The sequence below is a fragment of the Falco peregrinus genome, chromosome 13 (genome assembly GCF_023634155.1).
Source record: "Falco peregrinus isolate bFalPer1 chromosome 13, bFalPer1.pri, whole genome shotgun sequence".
NCBI lineage: Eukaryota > Metazoa > Chordata > Aves > Falconiformes > Falconidae > Falco > Falco peregrinus.
The window spans coordinates 5,398,331-5,425,313 of NC_073733.1; the positions used below are offsets into that span (position 1 = coordinate 5,398,331).

General features: G+C 41.1%; 2 protein-coding genes across 2 annotated transcripts in view; one reads left to right on the forward strand and one right to left on the reverse strand.

The window, feature by feature from the left end:
- Nucleotides 1-11,856, reverse strand: part of COL4A5 (collagen type IV alpha 5 chain) — an 86,152-nt gene extending 74,296 nt beyond the window's left edge. The window contains exon 1 of the mRNA XM_055818146.1: nt 11,649-11,856. Within this exon, the coding sequence (XP_055674121.1) occupies nt 11,649-11,738 (90 nt within the window). The 5' untranslated portion in view covers nt 11,739-11,856. The remainder of the gene's footprint in view (nt 1-11,648) is intronic.
- A 386-nt stretch (nt 11,857-12,242) lies between these two features.
- The window catches only part of COL4A6 (collagen type IV alpha 6 chain), a 139,473-nt gene continuing 124,732 nt past the window's right edge, over nt 12,243-26,983 (forward strand). Inside the window, exons 1-2 of the mRNA XM_055818145.1 lie at nt 12,243-12,681; nt 12,762-12,810. Of these exons, the coding sequence (XP_055674120.1) occupies nt 12,635-12,681; nt 12,762-12,810 (96 nt within the window). The 5' untranslated portion in view covers nt 12,243-12,634. The remainder of the gene's footprint in view (nt 12,682-12,761; nt 12,811-26,983) is intronic.

Genomic DNA, 26,983 nt, shown 5'->3' on the forward strand with positions numbered 1-26,983 from the left:
ACCTCCTGCAAGTTTGTGATATATGTTCTGCATCCTGCAGTAACCGGTAGGTTAATTACAAGCACTCAGTATGAGGAGCATTTCCACAAAGTTTTCACTGTATTCCTACAGCAAGCAAAGTTTGGAATAGAGGATACTCTTGCAATGTCCTTTTAGTCTGCAACTATAAGAAGCACAAATAGAGAACTTTGAAGACAGTAGCTCTCTGCTTTGAGCAAAAGGTTACCTGATCCAGCCTTGGGAGCAGGAGGATTAAACTTCCAGCCAAAGTTTTCCTGTGATTCTACAATGAACGACAAGCTTGGAATTTTAGCACTTTTTAATTGTTATCTACATTTCCGTGAAGTATTCAGTGTTAAGTCCAACAATGCTTTTGTGGTGTGGGTTGACTTTGGCTGGATGCCAGGTGCCCACCAAGCCACTCTACTACTCCCCCCCTCAGCTGGACAGGGAAGAGAAATACAGCAAAAGGCTTGTGGGTTGAGACAAGGACAGGGAGACCACTCAGCAATTACCATCACAAGCAAAACAGACTCAAAGAAATTAACTTAATTTATTGCCAAAAGTCAAAATAGGGTAATGAGAAATAAAGCCCATATCTTAAATACACCTTCTTCCCACCCCTCCCTTCTTTACAGGCTCAACTTCACCCCCAACTTCTCTGCTTCCTCCCCCCAAGCGGTGCAGGGGGATGGGGAATGGGGGCTGTGGTCAGTTCATCACACGTCCTCTGCTGCTCCTTCCTCCTCACTCTCTTCCCCTCCTCCAGTGTGGGGTCCCTTCCATGGGAGACAGTCTGCCACGAACTGCTCCAGCGTGGGTCCCTCCCACGGGGTGCAGTCCTTCAGGAACAGCCTGCTCCAGCAGGGTCACAAGCCCGGCCAGCAAACCTGCTCCAGCCTGGTCCTCTCTCCACAGGGTCTCAGGTCCTGCCAGGAGCCTGCTCCAGCACAGGGTTCCCATGGGGTCACAGCATCCTTCAGGCATCCGCTTGCTCCAGCGTGGTGTCCTCCATTACTGCAGGTGGGTATCTGCTCCACCGTGGGCCTTCATGGGCTGAGGGACACATCCTGCCTCATCACAGGCTGCAGGGGAAACTCTGCTTCAGTGACTGGAACACCTCCTCTCCCTCCTTCACTGACCTTGGTGTCTGCAGAGTTGTTTCTCATGCATCTTTCTCAACTGCTGTTGCACAGCTGTTTTCCTCCCCACCTTCTTAAATAAGTTATGCCAGAGGTGCTACCACCATCACTGATGGGCTCAGCCTCAGCCAGTGATGTGTCCTTGGAGCCCGCTGGCATTGAACATGGGGGAAGCTTCTGGCAGCTTCTCACAGAGGCCACCGCTGCAGCCCCCCTGCTACCAAAGCCTTGCAACACAAACCCAATACAGTTTTCTATGCTTATGCTCTCCCATCAAGCATAGGGCAAGACTGTAAACTTATTAAAATTCTCCAGCTCTTCAAAGCTGAATGGAATACAGAATCAGTACTGAAACAACTACCAAGGTACAACTGTAGCTCACATTTCAGATCTCAGGTATGTCAAACATTTTATCAGTATCTTCTATCACAGTACAAAACATGAAATTAAGTGCTCTGTCTGAAGCAAAGGCCAAAAAAGCCAGAGAAGTTTGTCCAAAGATTACAGCATTATGAATACACACACTGATCTGAACAGGAGTTTTCTTCCAGGAGACATGACAGTGTTTTGAAGCAAGTAACCAAAGCTTCTTAGGCAGCATATTTAAGATGATCAATAAAATTGCTGTTCAAGTGCAGCAAAATCTTTCATGACTGAATTTTTCCAGACTTCATTACTAATTCATAATGATTAGCATTCAGAAATTCATCTTTATACTTTAAAAATCCACCTTCTGTATTTGTCCTCTGAATCCTTTTAGCTACTGATGATAATACAGTATTTTTTTCAGGATCAGTGTTTGATGAAAGTTGGTCTCTGGTACACTCCCAAACACTACCAAAAAGCTTAAGGGCTTCCTTATTATTCTAAATAGTCTTCTACCAAAATTATCAACATAATCCTTTCTGCCATTAAGACCAAGAAAGACAATGGAAAGCTTACAGTGAAGTTTAGGGCAATACATTCACAGTGATCCACCATCTTCTTGATGTTAAACACATATACTTCGCCTGGCTGTTCAAAAAGAAGAAAAAACCATAAAGTCCTATTTCCATTACTGCCATGACTGGCTGTGCTGTTCCTCCACAGCTACTTCTGTAGTATACAAGCAAGTTAAGGTTCTTTAAAGAGACCTGTTTGATTAGTCTCACTTAGGTACAGTATGCTGATGTTCTAAAAATACACATTTTCTGAGCATGACTAGACCTGTCAACAAGCATTTTCTCATTCAAGTCTAAAGTTAAGGAATTTTCTAGGTTCACTTAGGATACAAAAATTCATACTTTAGACAAATGTCTTAACACTTTTACTACTATTACTTTAAGAGTCTGAAAGCTTCTTAGAACAGAAAAAGATACTTTCAAGACTTTTGTGTGTGTGCAAGCATGTGTGGAGGAGTGTCACCAATTCTATTGCCAAGAAGTTTCCATAATCATTCTGGATAAGAAAGTAAACGACATTACATATACACTTTCCCTTCAGTCAAAAATACAAAAAAATCTCACCAACACAGATACCAGCTTCTGTATCGATGTGTTTACTGTTTGCCTGGGCAGGCTCTGGGCACAGGCTTCCAGTGATTTTCATGGCACTACTTTCCTCATTAAGAAAGGGCTGAATGAATATTTGAAGTTAAGCTGACTGCCAAAACAGAAGACACTCAAGCCTTACAAGTTTTGTCATCCTCTCTGTATTTTCTCCTTGTTGTTTTAAATATTTAAATGACTTAAGAAAAAGTAATGGTTTTGCAGAAGCCTCAAGGTTTTGTCCTCATGTCTGACTACACAGCGACCAGATGAAAAGAGATAGGAGAAGTCAAACAAATCCTCAATTTTTCAGTCCAGTGAAGAAGCCTACTTTTCCTTCTGAATACCTTTGCCTTTTAAGGTTAAATATACAAGAGACATGTTCTTTAATTCAGAATAAGTATTTTTGCTGATTAAGTAAGTTCACATTGTCTGAATGACAGCTAGAAGTTACTTTTGCCTTTCAGAGACTATGGCTTCTGCTGTCATTCTGTATGACAGGTTGGTTCAAAGTAAGTTGACCGAAGAAAAAAAATCACTGCCCCATAAAAAGGATTATTTTAAAAATGTTTTTAAACTGAGTTCATAAGCTCCTTCACCCAAACATTGTTTTGCAGTGACATTTCTTGTCAGGAAATCAAGTTTTCTGGGAGCTGAAGGCCTGTCTAGCCTTGCCTGCAGGTCATGTTAGTTTTCATTGCTTTAAGTAAAGCCATTTAATTGTGGTTTTAATAACTGCTACTTTAATTCAAGGTGCAGAAAGAGTGCAGTTCATGGCCCAAGGTGGTCATTTTCTTCCTCTCTATCAGACACCTGCAGGATTTACGTGCATAAAGAGAAAGGTTTGCCTCTGAAGAATCAACACTGTTTAGTAGATACATTGACTCCAGATAGTCTTTTTCATGATTTATCAACATATCTCTTAATGAAGGAACATTAGTCTTCATTACTAACAAGGTGAAGCCAAAAAATAATCAAATGCAAGTGTTGAATTAATGCTTGCTTAAGCTCAACAGCTTTACGTAGTTAAGAATTAATGCTTGTTATATTTTCACCCAGAATGCAGGAATTAAAGGCTGGGAACCAGAGGGGACAGTAATAAAATTAACTATTCTGAATACACTGTAAACTCTCGACATTTTTCAGAGTACTGGAGAAATACCCAGAAGTCCAGTATATATAATCAAAATCAATTTTCCTAGCTTGATTAAAAAAAAAAAAAAGGGAAAGGATGAGAGTATGACTACCAGGAAACTGGCAGAGAAAGGAGTGGTCAGGATAGAAGTTAAATACATGGACACAGAACTTTTTTCTGCACATGGAGATGAAAAATACTGCCAGAAAGCATTTAATATAATTTGTTTAGCAACAGGTAGTTATTAAAATAGAAGGACCCATAAGTCCAGTTTAATGAAAAATAACCTGATCTGGCATTGATCTTTTAAGTAGTCCTGGATTCCAAGTCACCCTTTTCATATCACGCTGTTTATACTAGTATACAAGTTAAGTGACATCTTTCTATATTAAGACAGAAAAGTAGAAAACTCCTACTGTAAGAACAGCATGAAGGAGTTGATGAAAGGGGAAAAAAAAAGATTGCCAGCCTATAGCATCATAGACAAGCAAAAAAAAGCCCCAGCACCCTTCTTGCAAGGGTTTCAGAGGCAAAAGCACACAAAGTAATAGGGTAGAAAGGCATGGCCTTCCTATATCAGAAGTTCGGAACAAAACTCAGGCAACCGATTAATTCCAAGCACCTCACTACAGACTTGAAACATCATTCAAACCCCATCGTTGTTATCAAGTGCTCTGGGATTTTTCTTATTTTTTGAGTTGCAAGAGAAACTCAGTTACCTTATTTCCTCTTGTTCACAGAAGAATCCAAATTGCACTCTACTACATTAAATACAACATACCAATGCCTCTTAGTGCACGTGTTTATGTATGTGAGATCTAATTTGTATTTGAGAAGGTGCTACAAGATGAACAGAAGGCTTTGACTTCTCAGCCATACAAATACCAGTTATGGATGGTATATGGGTAACTCAAGTTACAAAATGTAAAGTGCAACATCTGACACCACCTACAAGCTTCTGCCCTTCTTCCACTCAATGCTGCCAACCCTCTAAGGTACCTGAAGTTCCTGAAAGACTTTAGGTAGAAAAAGGAGTCTGTCAAAAAGAAAACAACACACCCACACACAGTGTTGATATTCAAAGCTTACAGCCTGTCTCTCAGTACAGATGCTGGCAACTTGCTTCACTTTACCACTATGGTTGCCAAATAAAGCCAGATTTTGTTTAGCGCATTAAGGTTTTGTATTTTTGTCTAGTCCAGTAACACCACAAAAAGGCAGTTAGTCAAACAGAAAATTAATCTAGAAAGAAAAAGTGTAGTTCTGCTTAATTTTCTATACAAAAGTACTAAAAAGTTATTATAGCTTATGTCACTTACAGCAGTGGTTCCTAAAACACTCTGAGCTGAAAGGCCCCTATATCAAGCTTTACCTTTCTCATGAACTGCTCTGCAGTCTCAGGCTCTTGGACGAAGCCATACCAACACAGCTCTGCTGGTTATTTGCCATGGCTCTCAAGTGAGTTTGCGATGCAATTGGCAGCATCTTACCTCAGCCTCGCACAAGAGGCTCAAACAGACCAGTCAGCCTTCAAGTTCTTCTACCAAGCCAATCAGGTGATGTTACGTACCATAACTACACGTCCAAATATAACACAAGGAGGTGAGACACACAACTATTACAGTGGAGAAAGAAGTTAAGAGTCTTAGTTTCATACCAGTGAAACATTTCCATACAAATCAAAGATTTCCTGCATGCTCACTGTTTCTAGAGAAGGGGTATCTACCACATACTTACACCTCAGCTACAACCAAGGGTTATTTAGTTCTGATTTCTAAGGGCATCCAAATTCCCTAGGAAGCAGTACAGCATAAATATTGCCTTAAATTAATGGTGTGGTTTAAAACCAAGATTCACCTTGACAACTAAAGTCAGTCCTAGAATAAACATGCCTTCCAACACATTTAATATATTTCAGCAGAAAGTCCTGGATGATGCACAGACACTGGCAAAAAGACTTACTAGCCAGTGTTCAGCCTGGAAAGTGAATACAGCTTTGCTCATCTCAGGGAAAGTTAAAAGGAGGGAAAGCAGGGGTTTCAGCAGAGCTGCAGTAGCAAAGCTTACCTAGCATACGGTGGGGTCATATTAGACTACAGTAGGACAGTTTTGCAGGTCTAGCTATATGCCTCAATAAAAAGAATCATTTTGTAGAGAATAGCTATTTTACTTCTGGTTGTAGTTTAAGTGCATTGCACACAGATGCTTTTTACAGTGCCAGGAGAGAGAACAGATTGAAATTAGATTCTGACATTTTAATTCTCTGTAGATATTAGGTAAAAGAAACAAAATACAGATGAGACCAAACTATTTTTGTTCCCCTCCAATCTGGAGGGGACAAGTCCAACCAAGAGCCTTGAAGGCTACCACTGTCAAAGTCAGCTGAAATCCATAGCTTTAAAGTTCCTTTTTCTGATTCCTAACACACACACTTCAGGTGGACAAAACACACGCATTGTCAATACTGCCATGACAATTTATTTTTATTTTGTTACATTATAACAGAATAATACATAAACACACACTGCATAAGATATCTGCCACAAAAGGAGAATACAAAATTTAAGTTCTGAATGATGCTGTGCTGACAGCTTAGGAGTTGGCTTCTTGATTAGATGCAACTTTAAAAAAGCATTTAAGTAAACATGAATATTCCAGCCCACAATTTAACTACACAATTAACAGCTGGACTCTTATCTTGAGGTCTTTTCCAACTGAAATGATTCTATGATTCTAATTAGGATTAACTTTTGACTACAGGATATGCAAGTTATCTTAAAGTACATCTAGGTGCACAACTGTACGCTTGCATAATTTTAAACTTATAGGATAATTCAGGCTGGAAGGGGCCTCAGGAAGTTGAGTCCAGACTCACTCTCAAATCACAGCAACAGAGAAGCAGTTTTGCAAGTGAAAGGCACCTATATCTTTAGGCTGCCTGGAAAAAAGACTTTGATATTGTCCATCAATACCTTATAGTTTAATTATCATTTTTAGAGGGAGAGAGACTAAAGCATTAAGAAGTTTAAGCTAAAATGTTTCATTTGCAATACAGCTTTGCAATTATATAGTTGCCCAATATCCATCTCCTAAAATTAAGATCACATCCTCTTCACTCCTTGCATCTCCTCACAACAGTTCTCCAAGAAAGACTTGAGACAATTGCAAAGCAATTTTCTTCAAATAAGCATTAGGATTCTTTTTTTAACGGGACCCTCTCCTCTTCAGCTCAGCTATGTTTATTCTGTTGACAAACTCACATTACATTGAAGCTTTTCCTTCACATACCACACACTTAGCAATTACATAACCAGGATGCTTAGCACGCTTCCCTTTTCAGAAGCTGCACTGTACCAGTGATAAGGTTTAATTGCATTGCTAACCTTTCACAAGAGGGTAAAGGATGCTGCTTAAGGATCCTTAAAATCTGTACCACCACTGTATCTTTTGAACAGGTTTTATTTTAGATACTCTTGAGAAGAGATTATTTACAGCACAGAAAGGTCTGCAGCCAATGCCTGACAGCCAAACACTGCATACAGCAAGAACCTAAAAGCACCCCAGTGGTTTTAAACATTACTAAGTCCATACAGCCTTATGAAACAGATAAGCAAAAAGCATCTTAAAAAGCAGTTTGTCTGGTATTATCATTACTGGCAGAGGCTGCTTTCCATTCAGTATGCTTGCGTAATACTATTCCTAGAACGTATAAGTGAGTGTTATCTAGATATCTTGTTATGTGGTGATATCAGTGGAGAGTTTACACAATCCATACAGTCAGAGAAGGAAGCATTTTAACCTAAGTGAATGAAAGGTAAAAACGCACAATACATCTTTGCTGTATGTGTGGAACAGATGCCTTACTGCACTTTAGCCCAGATAGGAAATATGCATATTAGATTTGTTGGGATGTTATATATTACAAAACAACTGAAATCAGTAAGAAAAGTTTCTACATGTTCTAGTAAAACCAACAGCAACTGATTGCATTATGATAAGTATTATTGCTTACTCATAGTAGAAAAAGATCACTATGTAAATTTACATTTGCTGTTAAATAACTTAATATTTTTGTCCCAGGAAAATTTCTTTTTCTACTTTAAAATAAGATAATCTACTTGCTGAAAGCAATTATTTCATTCATGATCAGGAAAATTAAAGCCTAGGAGTTTCCACTGAACTATCAGTCTATTTCCATCATGTGGAAAAACTGAATAAGATGCATAAAAGTTTTGTGTGCATAGCTGCAAAAGATCATATTATGGTTCAAATGGTTTCTGCATTAAGTTTCATTCAGGATTCTTTCAATTTGTTTGTATTTTAATATGTGCCAGAACACACCTTGAGATACAACTTTTACTACATCTTTAAGAGCCATGAAAGGTCAAAAGTAATACACATGCCAAATGACAAGTCACAAGCAGGAGGGCTTGAGCCTCGATGTTATGAAACTGAGAAAGTCTTGTGCATGACTAATCAAGACATATCCACGGAATTTCAGGATGAAATATTTTTTGAATCCTAAAAGCCAGCATCCATTTCTTTCTGCTTTTACTAACCTAGCTTTCATAACTAGAAAGAGCCAGTCAGTTATGAAATGGGAAATAATAACAACCACTATTACCATGATAAAATAGTTATGACAAAAAAAAGAGAAGCACAGATGACCATCATTTACAGGTTAACCATATTAATCAAGTACATAGTAATTAATTACATGGTAGCATGTATTTATATTTTTTCCTTTCAGAGGTAACCATATATAATCAACTAAACTTACTTGAATACTACATTACTTTAACACAGATAATACCTATCTTGCCTTACCATATTTGAACAGCTGTTTTCATCCCCACACTTCCAGTCAAACTGGAGTTATAATAGAAGGCAAAGAAAAAAAAAAAGACATTGCAGAAATTACTTCATTCTTAATAACTTTTGGGCTGACAAAGTCCATTTACACTCTAAAAACATGGGCCTTAACTATGAGGGAAAGTTTTTAAAATATAAACCAATGGACCATCACTAACTTCAAGTGAGTTTCATAGATTACCACAATTCAAGGATCTAGCCCATCTATGTTCTTTAACTAAACAGATTTCCCAGTCACAACTTATAATCACTTTTCTACAACACAATGCAAGAGTAAACTTGCTAGGAGAGGAGAAAAATCTCCTTATAGGAAGAGCTAATTGGCTTGTACACATGTATGTAGATTTATATTAAAACCAGCAGAGCACTTAATAATATTGCCCCTTAACATTCATTATAAGCACTTGTAGCCTCTGATGAAACCATACAACAAATAAGCACTTTTTAAATAGTGTAACTTGAAATCACTTCATGCACTGATGACACCATCTCCCACCTCATTCATTCTCCTTGTCTAAATTAAGACTGTTCTCAGAGTCCCTGCTGGTCGTGGTGGTTTTTTTTTTTCTTTTTCCTCTCCCCACTGTTCACCAGCAGTTACACCCTTCATTCTACACCAACAGTGAGCCTGCACAGGAGCGCATAGCAAGATTCATATTCTACTCGCCAAGTTTAGACGATGGGCTATGAAAACCCAGCAGTAAAGATGGATTTCACTGTTCAGATTTTGAGTGCGATGTTTCAGCAGGTTTGGTTTTTTAAAAAGTCATTGGGATTTTCCTATTATGTCCAATTCGCAGAGGGCTCTCAACTACATTCTGCCACCCTATAACTAACCACATAGCCATATACAATATTTGAAGAATCTGGAGCGAACAAGGTATGAATTCTGCATTTGAAATGTGTATTGCAAAGCTGAATAACAATTTCAGATATTATTTTAATAAGTATACCAGAATGACCTGAACTCAACCCACCAGATTTATCTTGTTGGGGGGAAGAGAAGATTCTGACAAGACAAAATTAATAGATGAGACAGCGTGTGTTAAGCATACTGTTAAGAGTGTTAACTCAACCCTTTCCGACAATGAGAAAAATAAAACGCTGGTCCTCATTAATAAGGATCGGCATCATTTAGTGTTACCATCATTGAAGATTCAAGGACATCAGAACACTAAAGCGAAGTGTCAGTGGGACTTACACAGGTTGGAACAGAGGTCTCTCCCCTTCCCCTCCCCCCAGGCCCCAGCCCTTGGGTCTTCAGTTAATCTTATCTCGATGTGGGGTAGTAAATCCCCCAAGGGACCCACCCTACAGAGAGGCTGTAGCACAAGGTGGTGTTAAGAACCAGGAACTCCACCATTGTCTTTTCTCCTTTCTTCATTTCTTCCAAGGCAGTGGACTGGCAACAGGCTCAGCACAGTCCCCTTCCCAGACCCCACAGATTCTCACCAATCACACATACACAAAACTCTGCTTGGGCACTTTCCTGAAGAAAGGGGCCACAGTTATGTATGCAGACCTCCCCACCTTCAACCCCCATCTGCTAGAACAGGTAAGTCCTGTAGGTGGGACCCACCAGATCCTTCTTTAGGGGTGAAAGTGATGGGAAGTAGCCTGGGGTGAAGCGGTACTTAACAGAGCAACAGAACTGGTATTACAGACAGCTGGAGACTGTAGTTCTCCGAACCAGTAAGCACTGGTGGCACACTAGTATCACTTACACTCGGATACACACCTGGGCACCGTAAGAAGGAAGAGTAAAAGAAGAAGGGATTATATTATGGCTGCTGCTTTGCTTTTTGGAAGGGCAGATGAAAGGTCTACAAAGTTTCACTGTAAAGGAATGCACTTCAAAGGAGAGTTCAAGACAAATAAGATCTTGTCAGCTCTAACTACAAAATCGGGCAGGGGGGGATTGTAGCAGAAAGGTATTCTATACCTATTACTGTAACACATACTGATTTATCAACTCGAGATTAATCCTAAACAACAGAAATCTGGGTTTGCATTACCTTCCAAGTAAGCTTAGAAAAAGTTAACAGCCAGAGGAAGGGATTGTAGAAGTCTGAAATTAAGCAATGTCAAAGCATGGGCCTTTCAGTTAATTTCACCACTTGTTAACAGCTGAAGTTCTTGTCAAGTGCCTTGAAAGGGGAAGCTAGCAATCACCTCTGCCCCCTCTCAGTTTCAAGGCCCAGCCGCTCCAGGGAAGCTGGGATAGCATCCCTCTCCCAAAGAGAGAAAACAAAATTCTTCTCCGGGCCACCTACCGCGCACCCTCTGCAACACTGCACCCATGCACCCTCTCCGCTAGCATCCCAGCCGGGGTGTAAGAAAGCAGAACCACAACCCTGAGGAAAACCAAGCCACAGTCCTCCGGCAAACCGTGCCCAGGAGCCTCCAGCTCCCCACCACCGCCGGGCGCTCCTGAACAGCTGCAGGTGAAGGCTCGCTGGCGGAGCTCAGCACCTCTCCACGAAGGTCCTTCGCGGGGGAAAGGCGGGGGGGGGGGGGGAAGCTCTGTCCGCCTTTGTCCCGGAGGAGCAGCGGGTTCAGAGCACACACAAAGCTCGCCCGGGCTTCCCCCGCCTCGCACTCACGCTCCCTCCTGCCTTCCCGCAGTCGCCGTCGATCCCAGACGTGCCAAGGGCACGGGGGGGCCGCGCCGAGCCGCTCCGACGCCGGTAGCCTTTGTCCGGGGACAGGCAGGGCCGGAGCCCCGACACCTGAGAGCGGCGAGGGACCCTCCCGCGCGCGGCCCGGCCTCGCGTCGCCGGGCTCCTGTCAGGGGCCGCGGCCCGCTGCAGCCCCCTCTGCCCCAGCGCGGCCGGCGGCCCCCCCGGGAAGCCCCCTCTCAGCCCCCCCATTTCTGAAGAGTGCTCCAAAAGCGCCCCCCTCCCCAAGGCTCCGCGCTGCCGCCGCGCCCGGTGGGGATAGCGCCTGAGAACAAGGAGAGCGCCCCGCACTCACCGCCGCCACCGCCTCCTCCGGCCCCCAGCACCCCAGCAGCAGCACCAGGCAGCCGGCAGCCAAGCTACGGCTCCGCCACCGCGACTCCATCCTGCCCGCTCAACAGCTCCGGGGCTGGCCCTGCGGAGCGGGCATAGCCCGGCGGGGCAGCGCGGCTCCCTGCAGGCGGCTCCTACCGGCCGCCCCGACGCCAGCGCCCGCCCCTCTGCCGCACTCGCCCGCTTCTCCCGGCTCAAGTCCTCCCGGGACTACTTGCCCCATAGTATTCATCCGCACCGTGGGCGGGAGGGCGGCCGGCGGCGGAGGGTACGCGCGGGCGGCATACCCCACCGTGACGGAACCGCGAATCCCCACCGCCGCTCTTCCCGCGGGCGCCGGGGCTTTATGGGCTCGAAGGGCGGGCACCTGCCTCGCCTCGCCCCGCACCTCCACCGGGCAGAAAGCCAGCCGCTAGATCCCGGACTATTTTCTCTAGCGGAAGCATCCCAGTGTGCGAGGGCAGGGGGAGCTGTTGGCAGTGCTGGTCGCACCTCAGGAGGGGCTGGGCGGCGGGGTGCGGGGCTGCCGGGGGCGCCCGGCTGCGGCTCGGCTCGGCTCTGCTCCGCTCGCTCCCGTCCCGCCCGGCTCCGCCCAGGTGCGACGCCTCAGCGGAGACCGCGCAAACTTTCTGCCCGGGCACGCTGTGGCACGGCGCGGGGAGCGGAAGGCGGCGGACGCCCTGAGGGGGCCGCGGAGCAGCGGTGGGCAGCCGGCGGGGACCGACCCCGAAGGGGCAGCGCCGCCGAGGCGGGCCCGGCCGCTTCCCCTGGGGCGAGGCACCCTCGGTGCCGCGGGAAGGTGAGCGGCGGCGGCGGCCCCCGCCGTGCCCGCCCGCCCTGAGTGACGGCGGCGGGCCCTCCTCTTCCTCCGGCGGCGCGGAGCCGGCGGGCGCAGTGGCGCGTAACCGGGCTGCGTCCCCGCCGCCTCCCCCGCGGGCTGCCTGAGGCATGGGCCGCGGCTGCGCGCCCGCCCCGCCGGCCGCGGGGCGCGCAGGGTGAGTGCCGAGGCGCCGGGCCCCTTCCCTCCCGGCCGCCCGCCGGCCCCGCGAGTGACCTGTCCCTTTGCTCCCTGCAGGCTGCTGCTGCTGCTGCTGCTCTCGCTGGGCGCCGAGCTGGCGAGCGGGGTAAGTGTGCGGGTCCCGGCCGCGCCTGTGCCCCGCTTCGCTGGGGGGGGACGTGCCGCTCCGACCCGTCGGGCTCTGGGCATCCTCCGGCGGGAAGCAGGCGTCTCCCCACCCCCTTCAGAAAGATGTTTTGCTTTGTTTGTTGTTTTTTTATTATTATTATTATTATTTTTAATTACCATACACCTCTGCATCGAAGTTCTATTGTGCCTTTCCTCCACTCAACCTTCATTAGTTTCTGCCCAGTGCGCTGGGGTGACAGCCCACCTGCGTTCGGTGTAGCAGCTTTCTGCGCCTGAAGGGATGACCAATTCTCTCTGCAACTGACCGCCTTCATTCTTTTTTAGCCTCTTTCAAACCTTTCTGTTAAAAGCTGACCCTTTAGATCCTTGCTCGCAAGGGATCCGACCCAGAACACCTCATAACTAAGGAAGAGCGATGTGAGAAATTAAAGGATTAAGCTGTTAAGTGTTCTATCAAGGTTCACGAGTATGAATTAGTAAACGTGTTTTAAATTCCTAGTCGACGTACAGAAGCAATGACTATGATCTGTCAGTCTGACAATTTTATGACATAAACACAGATTTTCTCTTGCTGTTCCTAATTAACATTTGAACAGATTAGTAAGGGATCACAGGCTCTTTAAATGTTCGTAATTTTTCATTTTTTTTGGCGTTGTAATAGATTTTCTGCAACTGGGATGCTGTAATTGTTGGCCCACTCAACTGCAGTGAATAAAGGAGTCCTTTGGAAAGTCTGTATCCTAAATTAAGTGTCCAACTGGTGTACAGCCGGCAGTTCAAAAAAAATCTCTTTGTTATATTATGATGTAAATTAAGATAGTACAATACTCCAATCTTTGTGGTCCGGGTTTTATAGCGCATGCAGTAATGAATTAATGGAAGTAGTTAGTATAACATGTTTTAAGCATGTTTATCTTAATTTAACTTCTAACAGACTTCTAACAAAAACAGCTAAAACATGGGTTCTTGATTTGTCAGCCAATGTTTTTCTGCTGCTTATGCTACTCTTTCGATTAAAATTTTAAGAATTTAGAACCTTCTTGTGCAACTTAGAAGAAATCTTTTGAAATGGCTTTAACAGCAGAGGGGTTTATGCTTCTCATATGTATGAAAGGCTTGATTCTGCTTTGTACTCTTTATAATCAATTGCACTAGTAGAATTTCATCATCCTGATCAGGTGGTAGTTACAAGCTCTAATCTTCTCAAAGATTAAAAGATTAGACAGTTTTCTTCAACAAAACCAAGAACTGTTCTTCCAAGTGTTCTTGCTGCAGTGGAATCTCTGTGTGGAAATGACTTTCATAAAGCAAATATTTTCAAAGCCTTTTGAAACAAATTTACCACATTTTGCAGTTGTTTTTATTATAAATTCATGCAACAGGTCAATGAAATTATTCCTGGTTGATGCAGGTGTAAATGACAGCAGGTTTTTTAAATTGTTTGCTCCAACTCTTCATACCTGTTGGAAAGTGCATTTCTCAAGCAGTCAGATTTTCGTTAGTTCCTTGACATGTTTCATTACCCGTAAAGGCACTTTGTCAATTTATGTCTATTGCAATGAGTTCAGTAAGCTTAGTATCTGCATGCCACTTCTAAGTCTTCCTGCCAGTTTTCTTCAGGGTTGGAAAACAAGCAACACCTTTGTTGTGTTATCAGTCTAAAAGTATGAAAAAGAATCAGAACGGGTCCTTAAAATATTTAGTTTTAGTGCTTTATATGTCTAAGGAGTTAATGCATTTAATTATTCTTACTAAAAATGCCATCAAACACACCCAACAGGAAAGATGTACAACTGTGTTTTTGTCAACTTCAGATACAGTAGTAGGTAAATGACATTCTGGTATCACTGAATTAAGAACACACACTAGCACCTTCCATCATGAAGTCAGTTGTTAAGAGAAATTGCTAGTGATTGAAATTGGTTTTGCAGTAAGCAGAACTTTTTTAGGAAAAGCAGGATCTCTGAAGCATTTCTTAATAGTCTTGTGCTATATAGTTTGAAGTGACTGAGCATAGTGAAGTACAATGTTAATAAAATGAAATAAAAACTTATGTTTAATAAGGAATAATAACATCTAGAAGACTATCCACAGGGACAGTCAACTATTAAAGCACCTGTTCCTGAAGATGATGTTATTTATAACATGGTTCATCTCTTTCTTTCAGATATTCCGCTTTCAATAAATTATGTATTGTAAGAGAAACATCATAAAATATTGTACCAAGTTGTTGAGCGTTCCACAGTCATGTTACTGTGGATATGACTGGTAGGCAGTGGCTGGCACGTCAGGCCAGCATCTTGAATAAAGTTGTATCAGACATGGCTTTGACTCAGAGGTCTCAATTAAAAGGTGTAGTCATCCCTCCCTCTGTAAGAATAGGATTTTAAAGTGCATCAGATTTAATTTCTCAGCATGTATTTATTTTTCCTGGATAAAAATAATGATCTATTTTGAATGGCAGTACAAAATTAGTCTTGTAATGTAGTCTGTGTTTTGAGCCAAATGTTGAAAACATGGATGACTTGCTGTTACACATGGGGTTACTTTGCAGAGAGATTGTTACCTCGTTTGTAGACCAATTGCTGGGAGTGACCTAAGAGTTTCTTCTAACAGCTTTCATCTGAAGTCACTCCAGAAGCTCTGCTTCATTCATGTTTTTGATCTTTTATTATCAGTAATTTGCATTAATAATGGACCAGGAATGTTAGTACAAGATGCTGTGCAAGCATAAAACAACAACGTAGTACTATCTTCAAGACATTCATTACACTGTAAGACAAATGACAAAAGTTGGTCTGGAGTTGGGGGAATAAGATAAAATACTGGAAAAGTGCTAGAGAGGCAGATGTTTGCCTTGGCTAATCAGTGCTCACCCCTGAGGCTTTTCTTGTCTACAGGGCAAAATACGGGTTTTAGAAGAGGGACTTTTAAAAGGATACTCAAGAGTTTTGGTGATGTTTCTGGGATGTGCTCTCATAAATAGGAGGTGAAGCATGCAATGAAAATGGTCACAAAGTCTAGAGACAGCCTCTTGCAATGGAATTTGAGATTGTCATCTCTTTACAAAGCTCTCAGCTGAGCTGCATTGTAGTCCTATCAGTCATTTTGTGCCCACTTGAGAGCATATCTGACATACGGGTGAGATGATAACTTCTCATCTGTGTTCTTTCTGCTGCTGTTGTTGAGCTAGTTGAGCACACCTGGAATACGTGCTAGTTCTTGATGTTATATCCTAAGGAACTACTGTAAGGACTTACTGTTAGACATGTTCTCTTGGAACAGCTGAGATTTCAGATAAGAGTTCTGTTAGCTTTTATTTTATGATTCTGGACTTCATATACTATTGCAACTCTTCCAAATCTTCTGGTGTTTGTTGGTTTTTTTCTTTTTTTTTGCTAATAAATGGGCAGATTAATTAGAGATACTTTCTTTTTCTAGTGCTTAGTATCTTGGTCAACAGAACTTCTACAGTATCCAAGTAAGGCAAATAAAAACTACATGCCAAAAGCAGTTCTGGGCAGTCTGCTGTATTGTAACTGAAGCTTTAGTAGTTTATGACAAGCTAGCCCAAGTGATCTTTTCTCTTCTCTTAACATATCCCAAGGTATTTGGTGTGATTTTTTTTTTTCTATATATATCTACCATAAAATATTTCACAATGTCTTTTTTAATTGAACCAAGCTCATTGTTTTTGGTGGCTTTATGTCAAAAATAAATTTTGTTCCACAGCTCTGTCAGAGGGAAAAAATAGCTGTTTAGTTACTAATATTTAAAATTAAGGTTGTAACTCTCATCATTCCAGTTTTGTTTCTGCAAATACCATCTTATCCATTAAGAGCTATTTAAATGTTTTTTTGCTGTTTATTTGCCATTTTAATCAGTATTTACAAGTATGCAGTCCTTCTGTAGTTTGACTTTTACAGCGATATCTACATAGCAGTGAGCTTTGTTGGGAAAGAAGTAGTATCTGTAGTAAAGTTAATTGTCTAAGGAAGGAGCCTATAGAATTTAAGAGATAATGTAAAATGCAGCAGACCTGGTCTTGTAAATCTCAGGTTTTGTTTACTGGATAAGGCAGCTTCTAATCTCTAAGAATGCATGGGTGTAGAGACACTTGTTTAGTAAAGATTCACATACTACATTGAGAATGGTCATTCTGCAGAGATCAAGTTTGGATAGTAATGTCTGTTGCAAAGTAATGAGAATTACTACCTAGTTCTGTAGCAAAATAATGAGAATTACTTTTAATAAAAATTGTAAGATGCAGACAGTTCATAACAGTGCTAATTATCTAGCCCTTGCAAAGACATGTTGAATTTTATGGAAGACTTGCAATTTAAGCTGAATATCCCTTTCTCTCCCATCTGAACAAATAATTGCTAAATATTTTCTGGGTGCTAAAGGTAATTGAACATAAAATGTGGCATTTTATTTGGCATTTGGATATGATGTTAGGTCACAGCAGCTATGGAATGAAATAACGCAGTGGTTGTGTCCCGAAGAGCTTTTTAAATATCATTACCCATTTCTGGTTGTGGCGGCCTTTTGCATATGTGTGAGAGGTTTTGTGTGACCTGAAGAAACAAGAAACATTTCATTTCACTTTCTGGACAAGGCAGCTTTATTGCCAGCCACCATGTTCCCCTAACTTAAGAACTGCTATTTAGTAAGTCATGCTGGTGTCCATAAAGGGGGCATTTCATGGTGGCACTTCTCTCTTCTTTGTCCATTGTTGTAGTAGAGATGCTCTGTACATGAGTAGTGTTCTGGTACTTTACTCCTTACTCTTCCTCCTGAGGTAACTGCAGTAACATGCTGATGCTTAGAGATATTGTGAGAATGCTACAGACTGCCAAAAGTTGTGATAGTAAAATGGCTCTGGCTTGCAAATCCCCAACTCCACGAAGTCTTAAGTCTGCTTCTTTCTTGTTTAGTTTTTGTATAATAGTCATGCTCCATGTGTAGGCATAGAACTGCTCCAGGAGGAGAGCCGGTACTCCCTGACTTGTACAGGGAGAAAAGAATTCTCCATGTTCAAGAAAAGAATTTCTCATTCTCCCATATCCCCAGAGACGGAGCATCTGTTCAGGCAAAGTTGTCAAACTATTGCCAGCTGTTGATGTTTAATCAGACAATTTTTTTGATCCATAGGAAGCTGTGATCTTTTTTGAAAAGAGTGTAATTGATCCAGAAGCTAATTCCTGTCTATGCAGATACTCTGCGTTATTTCTGCAAGTACTTTTGCTGCTAACAACTGAGTACTGACTGGAGCATTAAGATTAGATATCCAACTAGCCTCTTGTCAGACAGTTTTGGTTATGTATCAGAAAATATGACCCACCTGGTTTTTGAACTTCTTTTAGGGTTAACTTGGAAGGCAGCGCTACAAAACAGTGCAAAGCTAATGATTCTGTATTAAACACTGCTGAGGAAACAGATACGTGTTTCAGATATGGTGGCCAATTTTAACCTTTTGTCAGTTCCTTTTATGGGATTACCAATTCTTTTAGAGCAATCCTTTAGGTACTTCAAAATAATGAGCTTAAGGTATTTCTCGGGGTTGGGGGCGGCTATTCTCATACTGTAGAGTGGTGAAGTCATGGTGGATACAGATGGAAAAATCTTTGCTGCCCGAATTCTAGATGTACTTGACCTCCTCTCTTCCTTCCAAAGTGGGCTTGTGTGCCCCTCTATGGATGACAATTTAAAATTAAATTACAGCCTAGATACCAGTATCAAATTGTATTGGCAGGTCAAAAAAGAAGGGACTTCGGTAACACCTGTGTCTTAGCTTAAATGTTATAGTGATGACGAAGAAAAAAACCAAGATTTTTAAGCTTTGATTGGTAGATAATTTTTCAAGCTCTGTGAAAATCCAGTCTCAAAATAAAGGACTGCTTTCTTTGTTCCTCTGGGCAGTAACATGAAATGAAGTAAAATGAAAGCACTTCTGCTGTTACCTGTGGAAGGGGTTGTTCTAGCAAGGTCAGTCTGTGTTTTGAAAGGGATTGGTAGGAGGCAGAGTTACTTGTTAGAGGGTATCTGCGAAATGCAGTCTTGATAGTGACTGCAATGTTAAGTATTATTGGAGGAGAAGGATCAGTGGGAAGGGAGACCAGTCATTATGAACTTAATTTCCTTAGTTGTTTTTGCTTTCAAAATACTTTTATAAACCCAAGAAGGCTCTCACTCTCCTGAGAAGTCTATAAAACCTAACTGAGCTTGATACACTCCTTTCACTTTATGTGTCTGAGAAGAAAGAGCAGTTAGAGTGGAATCATGCAGTTCTTGCTACCTGTCCCTTGCAAAAAGGGAATTTGGAAGTGTAGGCAATAAATCTAAAAATAGTTGGAGAAAGCAAGTGATTTATTCCTGTGCTTTTTGTACAGCTTTCCTGCAGTTTAGCCTGCCTTGGGTTTTTCCATACAACTTCCCCTTCTCTGATGATGGGATATATGTGGGAGTCTTGTTGCTGTAGTCTCCAGTAGCTGTATTTAACTTTCCACTTTTCAAAACGTGTTGACATTAATCTTACTAATTGTGTTCAAAGTAATCTTTTCTTTTCAGAATGGCTTCCTCTTCTCTCAGGTCTGAGGAAATACAAAGAGGTGGAATTAATACGAAGTCAAAGGAACTTGTTCCATGGATCTGCTTCTTCTCTGGCTTTTTTGCCACACTTGCAACTTGGAAGTGACTTTGCTGTCCCTCTGATTGTACTTTTACCCAAAAGGATACAAAGCTGTAGAGATCCCTATGGTCTGTGCTAGCTTTCCTTCTTGTTGTTTCTGCAGGATTTTTATTAGCTTTGGTTGTGTCAGCCTCATTGGGCCACTAAATCAGCATCACCAGTTTGCATAGTCTCTGCTCACTTGGTTACCTTAATATTGAGAGAATCGACACCGTGAACAAAATTGGACCGATTTACTTCAGTCCGCTGAGATGTCAATAGCTACTGTATTCTGAGTTTGCCTTATTCACTCCCTGGTCTCTTTTCTCCTATTTGGCTGGAACCTACTGTACTTTGTACAGCCTCCAGCCCTTGCCTCAACGTGCTCTTAAGCTCATCTGCCTTTCTAGCTCTCCTTTTTGTTTAGGAGTCAGGGAGGCTTGCCAGTATGACTCCTGGCGGTTAATCCTGTAGTGCTTTTTCTGATGCCTCGCTCTCAGCAGCAGTGAGGACGTGTCAATGCCTGTTACCTAGGAATCTCTGTTGCACAAATCTGTTTGAGAGGGTTGCACCTAGTGTTCGTTGCTTTTCCCATTACTAATAGGAACAAACGATTCCATCCTTGACACAAGCATTTGGCAGGATGTCAGTGTGATGTATGACACAGGTAGAAGCTAAACATCATCTAGGTGTTGTATCTGGACTAATTGGGAGTTAGCTAAAAAGGCAGTAATTCAAGGTTTCTGTAAGAAATGGGAGTAATATTTCCTTTTCCCTTGGTTTTACATATTTTTCATTTTTACATTTCCATTGAAGGGGAAAGAGGTTGGAAGCAAGGTAGCCACATCAACATTAATTGTGTCTTCAGCAATTTGTTTGGCTGGCAGAGGTAAAGACCTGCAACTTCCCTGAGATAGGAATAAAATGTTTGTACAGAGTAAGCTGCAAGCCAACTGTATAAATGAATTTATAGCACTGTTAGGAGGGGTTGGTTTTGATCTAAGAAGGAGAGGAGAGGAAAATGAAAGTGCAGTTAAACAAGGAATGGACTTACAAATGCTCCTGTGCTTCTTAAAATTGAAATTAAAAATAATCTTCCTACTTTTTCTTTTTTTGGTAGTAGTATCGTTTTAAAGCTCTGAATAGCAACTAGTTAGTGCTTTGTCTTTTCCCAACTTTTAAAATTACTGCATGTACTTTACCTGTTTACATTGCATGAGAGAGTTTTCAAATCAGCTCTTTATGTTCTTTATCTTCTTGTTTGAATCATTGAAGATACTATTTTCTATTAATGGAGACCATGCCCTCACAAGTAGTAAGGCTGTCTCTCTCTAGACATGAAATAACATCTAGCTGTAAAAAGGAGTCTTAAACCAAGAAGGGTTTCCTTAGAAAATTATACAATTAGAAAAGGAGTGATGAATCTGTTACTCTGAATACTTGCCTTTTAAGTTAAAGTCTGCTTAGAATTCGTAAGGTGGCAAGTCAGTTTTCCAGAAATGCATATGTAAACACATCTCTTACTGTAACAAAGTTAAATAGATTAATTGACACAATGAATAATTGCTTGACTTTTCCGAAGAGGAGCGGGATCTTTTTGAAGCTGGAATAGTTCTCTTCATATCAGTCAAACTTTTGCTGTGGAGTGTGCAGATGTCACTTGCTCTGTAGAATATATATGTATATATTGTATTTTTTTTTAAAGCAGTTTGGAATTATTACTACTGCTATAGTGGAAACACATCAAAACAATAGGAAGGTGAATCACTGTATTGTACTTTGATGATTAAACCTATCCACAAAGCAGGGTGTAACTGAACTGGAAGAACATAGCCTGCAGGAGCAAAAACATTTGGCAAAAAGCAAGCTTGGAAGATTAAGAATTTATAGTAGTCTTCAGAGTTTTCCATAAAAGGAGCCTGTAGGCTTTCAGCTTCAGCCCTCCTTGTGAGATATTAGACTATCATCAAAGTGTGTGTGAAGGGGTTGAAAAGTTGGAGCATTATCTATAAAATTAACGTATCTGTTTAAATACCTTCTACATGAACTGCAGCAAATGCGGAGTGTGGATTTGGCTGGAAGGTGAGGTTGGCAGCTCCTGTGTTGCGTTGCTCAGTGTGTAGCGTTTTGCGTAGAACATGCTGACTCTTCATTACCAGAAGGGGTTGAAGAGTGGTGAGTTGTGGTCTTGTGGGCATGACTGAGGTGGTCTGCAATTAGCCCTGGGTGCCAAAAGTAAGGTGCTTTATTTCACTGTACTTTTGACATACACATGCAGCTTTCCACCCCCCCCCCCCCCCAGGGGAATAGGTGTAATACAAATGTGCTGCTTGCTTTTTAGCAAAAGGGGGTTTTATTTGTTTTCATCTGAAACAGTTTTTAACAGTGCTCTCTTGTAGGCTTTGTATGATTATTTTTAGAAAGGAGTAGAGCATTTTTAACTTAATAAGGCAGTTTTGGCTTAAATTGGGAACTGCCCATGAAATCTTCTCCTACAGATGGTACTTGGCTTTTTGCTGTAACTTGGAAAGGTGTAAGGGATAAGCTTAAGCAAAATATAGAGGAAAAGATGTTTATATGGTGGTGAAGGGAAGAAGATTTCAAACAACTCCTGTAACAAAGGTTAAGTATTCTAGTCACCACAGTAAATGTCAGATCCTTAGTGTATTTTTACCAGAAATAGATGTAGGAAATACCCTAAACTTCACAGAGGTTTTAAAATTGAGTGAGGTGGTGACCATAAACAGAACACTTTAGATGGTGTCTTCAAGGTAGTGATCATATAGTTTGCTCTGTGGTACTTTTAACAACCTTAATCTCTGTGAATCTATAATCTTGTTAGGATTAAAGTGAAATCTGAGTAGATAATTAGAGTGATGCTCCAGACTGTGGTTTGACCTAATATCTCTTAGTGGTACAATTTCCATGTGAATCCTGGAGCATGTGGAGTGTTGAGAGCCCTCAGCAGAGTCTCAGGAACTTGAGGGCCTCCTGTACCTCAAGTAATCTGCAGAAAATTGCCTCGGAGGCCTAGCAAAGATTGCTCTTCTGAAACCATACAAACTGAGGTCTGGGTCAGAACATCTTTTAATGTCACAGAGCACGTTTTCTGTTGCAGGTGAAATGTGTGTTTGCAGACCCTCCAGAGTGCTAAGAGCTGTAGGACAGGTTGAATCCTGAAATGAACATGCCTGTTAAAGTTACAGCAACAATATTTGGTCTGGTTTGTTCCTTTTCTAGGGTTCATTTATCATGCATTTCACACTGTTTCCTTACATAAAGGCAAACTAATGTGTTGCAATTTTAACTTTAAAGTGCATGATCACTGGTTGCATTACTGTATTGTCTTTCAGCCCGGGGTCTGAGTGATTTGCAGATGTCCTTCAGCCGTGCCTGGCCATGTCACGTTGTGGTGGGCCAAATACTAGTATTACCGTCCAGCTAGCATGAAGCAAGCTTTGCTCCAAGTCTTCTGGCAAGCTAACAGTAGGGTTGTATTGTGACTCCTAGTTCTCTGCTCTAGCCGCTGGATGAAAACAGACATTACAGCCAGGAGAGATGCAAAATATCACTTTGCATAATGATCTTAGGTCTATTATGTAGCTTTACTTCTTTGAACTGTGGCACCATAATTGGTAGTGCTTTGTATGTCCTAAGGCTCTTCTATAAATGAGATCACCTGTACAGTCTACTTTTGGAGATCTGGAAGGGTTGAACCTCTGACCAATAAGGCACTGAACTGTAAAAAGTTGATTATGGCTATTTAAAGACTCTCCATTCAATTGTGCCAGTATGATACTGTGAAGTTTCCAAAGAATCTGATTGTTTTTTATGTTTCAGCTTCACGCTATCCAGCCAAGTTCTGCACGTTTCAGAGAGGAGTGGCAAGGTTTAAAAACCTGCTAGTCTCAACTGCAGTCCGACAGTGGTAGAGTAGAACTAACTAATGTTTATATCGGATCTCCAGTGCTACTATAACTTTTCATCTCTATTCAAGGATACTTTATAAACAGTGAACCAAAATGTTTACCAAGCATTTTGGACAGAAGTAAACTAATGCTGCACTAAAACCAACCAAACAAAAATGCTGTGTGTGAGTTGTGATTTTGAATAATTTGTGGGTGTTTTTTTTTTTTCAAACAAATCTGATTCATGAAACAATAGCTATTGAGCAAATTTCACGAAACGGGTGGTTTGGATTTTTTCATTTCAAAACTCAGTAATAGGAATTTAATAATTTTTGTTTGGAGATACAATTAATAGAAGTGTTCTGCAGCTGGATGTAGCTCTCCAGATTCATTTCTTACTTCCTTCTTATCTGTCAGCTCTCTCAAAGGAAAAAGAAACTTTGGGGCTGTTTTTGGTTGGTGTGTTTTTTGGGGTTTTGTGTCTTTTTTTTTTTTTTTTTTTTGTTCCTGTTGTCCCCCTGTCTTGTCCCATCCCCTCCCCCCCCCCCGTTTTTTTTTTTTTTTAAATAAGCTACTGTCCAGATCTGGAATGATCTCATTTACAAGTTTCCCTGAATGGAAGACTGTCAGACCAGTCATCTTTGTGCAGTGATACTGGTTACAGATTTTGTTTGGATTATATGATACCATTGAATTTACCATAAATGAATTTTGCTAAGGTTTTCTATATATAATAGCAGGTGTTCTGTACGTATAAGAATAGCAAGGCAAAATACTTCCAGCAACCATTTCATCAAGATGTATGCTTATAAGTTCCATTAAAGAAATTCCAGTGAGAAAGTTATTTCCCTCCTCTTCATTCTGGTATTATGAGCTCACTCGGAGGAGGGCAGAGGGGTACCAGGTTTTGAGCCTAAATTCCTTTGCCAGAGGAATGTGCAGTGAGACACAGGTACAGGCTAGCTCCACGACATACTTGTTTAGAGGGGCCCTTTGCAACCCAGCAGCTTACAGATCTCAGATTTACAACAGTTCTTTATCTGCATGTTTTTGTTTCAAAAACAGAAGAGACACTGGGATTAATCTTTATGAAGAATGTTCTGAGTTTTCTTTAATTTTCAAATAATGAATATTGTTTCTTTCTTCATTCCCCTTTTATTAGGTAGGCAGTAAAATTATATTGTAAGAACCTTTAAAGTTGTGGATGTGATAGTCGTGAAGAAAGGTAGAGACAATTAAAAAACACTTGCTCCGCTGTCAGATGTAGTCTATGCTATTCTGTTTAACTGAGGTCAGTGAGAATTTAGCCTGCACCTAACATAGTATGTCATCTGGGGCCTCATTGAGCCAATTACACTCAATTTCTTTTGAAACTTTATTTAGTGTCTGGCATCAGTAAACCTTATTTTTCCTTAGGTATTGAATGTCACTGGCATCCTATGCCTGATTATTTAGATGTTACCGCAGACTGTATCAAAGTAACCCTAGTATCAACATGTATCTTGAACAAGTTGCAGAAGAGAACTAAAATGCTTCCATTAAATAAGCCTATCATAAAACTACTATGGAAAAGTAATTCAAATTCTATTTGAAACCAGGTTTTCTCTGTAAGTTGAAACCACTACAGTTCATTCAGTTACTTGGCAGAGTTGTGAAATTCCCTGTACTTGCTCAGTTTATATCCACTGCAGCCTCTGCTATTGATAAGCCTGAAATCACTAATTCCTGCCTGATGGTATCAAGAAACTGTAGCAGGATATTGACTTCTACCAGATACTTTATGGTTAGGGCAAGAAGATAGTATTTGGCAGATAAAACCTGAGGAGCTGTTTGTGGCGTAAGGAATAAGGAAACCTAGATTGTATTCTCAACATAGCTTGATGAATGACTTCATGTAACTTTCTTAAATGCTCCTTATCATATTTGTAGCTATCTGTAAAATCATCAGGCATATGCTGATTGTGGTGGTCTGTATGTCTGTTTATCATGGAAAGAAATAAGTTTAATTTTTCTTTCGAGTCATAGTAGTAGGGAGGGCTGCTCTCAGAGAGGAAGGTATGTGTTAAGACAGGTAACTATTGGTAACCCTGAAAGAAATTTGGAGGCAGGGAGTTATATGTGTGCTTATTTGTGTTTTGCTTAAATTTCCTAAGGTGATACAAGTATTTAGCTTTCTTCATTTTCATAAGTAATCTATCAGCTCTTCTAATATGTATGAATAAAGAATCATAGTAATAACATACAAAATATGTATTTTATAAAAAATGATCTGAATTGAGCTTTGACTTTGAGTTATAATTGCACAAAACTAAAGAATTTACCTAAATCTTATACTTTTCTTTACGTATATTCCACTGAGGTCCCATGAGGCTGGTTAGAAATTAGGTTTACGTAAAAGCCTAGAATGGACCAAAAAAATAGCATCTGTGTAAAGCAACTGAACAATGTTGGTGGTATTTTGTGTTATTCAAGTTATAAAGGCATAATGTAAATAAACCCATAAGTAATATAGTATATTGTCTAGGGGTACAGGTGATGCCAGATTTTTTTTAAGAGCACTAAGGATTTCACAAGTTTTAATTATACTAGCCTTAGAATGCTGTTGTTTTAACAGTAGTACCTGCTTTATTTTTTATTTAAAAAAATCATCCCAATCATTAACAGTCCCACAAGATTTCTAGCTTTGATTTTTATTGCAAGGAATTTTTTTTTTTTTTTTTAAATCTTACAGATGTTGGAATCATGTGAAGATGAGAACATCCATTCTTTTTATAATAAAATCTCAGTTTCTATCCCTAAATCTTAGCCAAAAATTGAGGAAAACAGGAGAAAATAAAATGATCCTGAAAGTATCAGGTTTTCTTCCATAGGTTTTAAGACAAGTGCTTGGCCGTAGGGGCCTGTTTTGTGACATCTGGATGTTTGACTTCAGCAGGGTTGAGGAAAATAGGAGAAGGTTTCCCTGGGACTGAATTTTCTCAGTCCTGTCAGCTGTGGGGTTTCTTGCATCTTTGTATGAAACAATTGGCACCCAGTGCTGTTGGAGCTAGGACCTCCGACAAGCTGGCTGGAGGTCCGTTTAGATACGGCTGGATTGAAGAGCATTAAAAAAAAAAATTAAAAATCATACTTTTCTGGCCTGCAGGATCTGCTGTGTTGGTTATGTCATGTTTGATGCACACTGGACACAGTTAAGTGTTCAGAACAAAGTTTAGCTTTTAAAAGACATTAATTCATTGTGCACTCTCTAAATATTTTTTGAAATTTCGGTGTCTTTGGATGAGCTGGAGTTTGTGGGAGGAGAAAGGCAGTTAAATGGAGCGAGAAACTCCAACAGAGAAGCCTGCAGTGCAGGTGCCAGGAATCCTGTTTGTCGTTGCCGTTATCTGGCAGGAGGCTGTGCCTGTGCCCTGTGTATGGGTGCGTGTGTATGCAGGGGTGGAAGGAGGGCAGCTTTTAATGACTGTTCTGCAGCAAGCCTCAGTTATGTCCGTTTTTGCAGTTTAATGTATAATTAAGTGCAGACTTTTATACCTCCAGCACAGCAAATGCAAGGTGTTTTGATCAATGTG